The 2500-nt window shown below is 45.9% G+C and overlaps 1 protein-coding gene across 1 annotated transcript in view; it reads left to right on the top strand.

Moving 5' to 3' along the window:
- The window catches only part of tenm2a (teneurin transmembrane protein 2a), a gene marked incomplete at its 5' end in the record, with an annotated part of 299282 nt that overhangs the window by 207164 nt on the left and 89618 nt on the right, over positions 1-2500 (top strand). The window contains 2 exon segments of the mRNA XM_083786230.1: positions 1579-1743; positions 1746-1783. Coding sequence (XP_083642356.1) covers positions 1579-1743; positions 1746-1783 — 203 coding nt within the window.

Genomic DNA, 2500 nt, shown 5'->3' with positions numbered 1-2500 from the left:
CGTATGGGAATTCTGGAACGCGGACATAAATATTCTCTCTAAGATCGTATCTGCAGCGTTTGACGGCCTTTTTTAGTTTAAGTTATTCTGAATTCGTGAACTATAAGTACCTATACAAACCGATGCGAATATCTCCTGTGGCGCGGAAGCCGTTAAGTATTTTTAATCTTTGTTTGACCGATTTGGTCGCTTTATTTCTTCTTGTTTGTTTACCGTTTATTGTACCGCCTCCCGGTGTGCGATTGGCTTGTGCGGCTACGTCCCTGCCTCTGATCTGCTCTGTCATAGCTATAGCGCCACTAGCTAGCCAGATAGGCGGTACAATGAGGTGTCAATAAACAAGGAAGGAAGAGAAGAATCAAAGCGACCAAATCAGTCAAACAAAGATTAAAAATACTTAACGGCTTCCGCGCCACAGGAGATATTCGCAGCGGCATGTATGGGTACTTATACTTCACATATTCAGAAGCCCTCACGCGTTATCCACGTTGTTTATGTTTTATGTATGTCCGCGTACCAGGTGGCAGGATACTGCTGGAACAGGACCCAATGGTCTGTGTCGTCAAAAAGTCAGAAACTTCAGTACCATTGGGTTCTGCTTGGAGGGCTAGCCCGGCTGATGATGCGTCGCTCACTCTATGCACGTCTCTAAACGTTGAGCATTATTTGTGCTGTCTGCGGCTGCACTGACACGAACGTGCTGCCACAAGCCTTCAGTGGTGGAAAAAGTTACTCGTATTTGTTTTACTTAAGCAAAAGCATCAATGCTGCAACATAGAAATACTCCGTTACAACAAGTAAAAAGTCCAGAATTTGGAATGCGTCGCTTCGTGACACATTGTGAGCTTGTAGATCGGTTATTTTCAAATGGCTGAAATGTATATAGGGCTGAGGTCTTTAAAGGTATATTCAGTGATTTCACTCAAAAAAACCTTAGGTTTCGTTTTTGGCTGGGACCCAAAGCCTTTCGTCCAATCAGGATAGAGAGTCCAAAAACGAAACCTAAGGTTTTTTGACCCCCAGGGGTTAAACTGGGGACAGGGAGGACCTCCTTATATGGTCAGCACACTCTATAGTAGAGAGGATTATCACAACAAAACAAAAATATAAGTGATATTTGAATTAAGTGAAATCACTGAATATACCTTTAAGTTAATGTATGTTCAGTCGGGACAACTCATGAATGGATGGAATATATATATGGAATATAAAATGAGCAATATATGGATTATGGTTTGGCGATGAATTTTTAGTATACTCGGATCAAGCGCATCAGTCCCAACCATAGGGACTCGGTGCCCAAACAGCAGATCCAAAACGACAGGTGGTAGCTGGGGTGGAGGCGGGTGAGCAGCAATGGTTTTGCATGCTTGAATAATTCAAGCTTGCAGCTGTATGAACAGCTGTAATGTTGTTGATTTGGACGTCAACAATCGGATAGGACTTTTCTGTTTGGATAAATGGGCTGTCAATGGGAAATTGCATCTAGTTATAGCACCTTGCTGGCAAGATGGGCGCGGTCTGCATATGGTCAATTGTAATGTATTCCAGTCCCGATGGCTTCTTCTTCTCTCTCAGGTCCGTGGGCGGGACGCAACAGCAGCATAGACAGCGGCAGCGTGGAGGTGGGCAGGAGAGTGACCCAGGAGGTCCCCCCGGGAGTCTTCTGGAGGTCCCTGCTTCACCTCGGCCAGCCCCAGTTCCTCAAGTTCAACATCTCCCTCGGCAAGGACGCCTTGTTTGGGTCTACATTCGCAAGGGCCTCCCCCCCTCACATGCACAGGTACCCCGTGCATCTATGGTATATATCCAGTAGTGTAAAGTAACTTTAAGTAAAGTTACTTTGATTATTATTACCAGTAAGACGCCCTGGGGCGAGAAGCAACCTCACCCTTGAGGCTTACAATGCGTCGCATGACTCGCACTGCGATACATTGTGAGCTCGTAGGTTAGCCTCGGAAACCCAGAGGTTTTTATTTGTAGGTAGACTTTGTTTCATGTGAAGTGGGACATTCTGCACAATTAATAGGCCTACTTTTACTTTGAGTGCTTTAAGTACAGGTTGATGCCAATACGTTAGCACTTTCACTCAAGTACATTCCGGGACTTTTTTACATGTCCCTCTCTCTCTCTCTCTCTCTCTCTCTCCCAGTATGACTACATGTCCCTCTCTCTCTCTCTCTCTCTCTCTCTCCAGTATGACTACATGTCCCTCTCTCTCTCTCTCTCTCTCTCTCTCCCCCAGTATGACTACATGTCCCTCTCTCTCTCTCTCTCTCCCCCAGTATGACTACATGTCCCTCTATCTCTCTCTCTCTCTCCCAGTATGACTACATGTCCCTCTCTCTCTCCTCTCTCTCTCTCTCTCTCTCTCTCTCTCCCCCAGTATGACTACATGTCCCTCTCTCTCTCTCTCTCTCTCTCTCTCTCTCCCCCAGTATGACTACATGTCCCTCTCTCTCTCTCTCTCTCCCCCAGTATGACTACATGTCCCTCTATC

The sequence above is a fragment of the Protomyctophum parallelum genome, assembly GCF_964188405.1.
Source record: "Protomyctophum parallelum genome assembly, chromosome: 16".
NCBI lineage: Eukaryota > Metazoa > Chordata > Actinopteri > Myctophiformes > Myctophidae > Protomyctophum > Protomyctophum parallelum.
The sequence above is the reverse complement of the archived record's forward strand: the minus strand, read 5'-3'. Positions and strand labels throughout refer to the sequence as shown.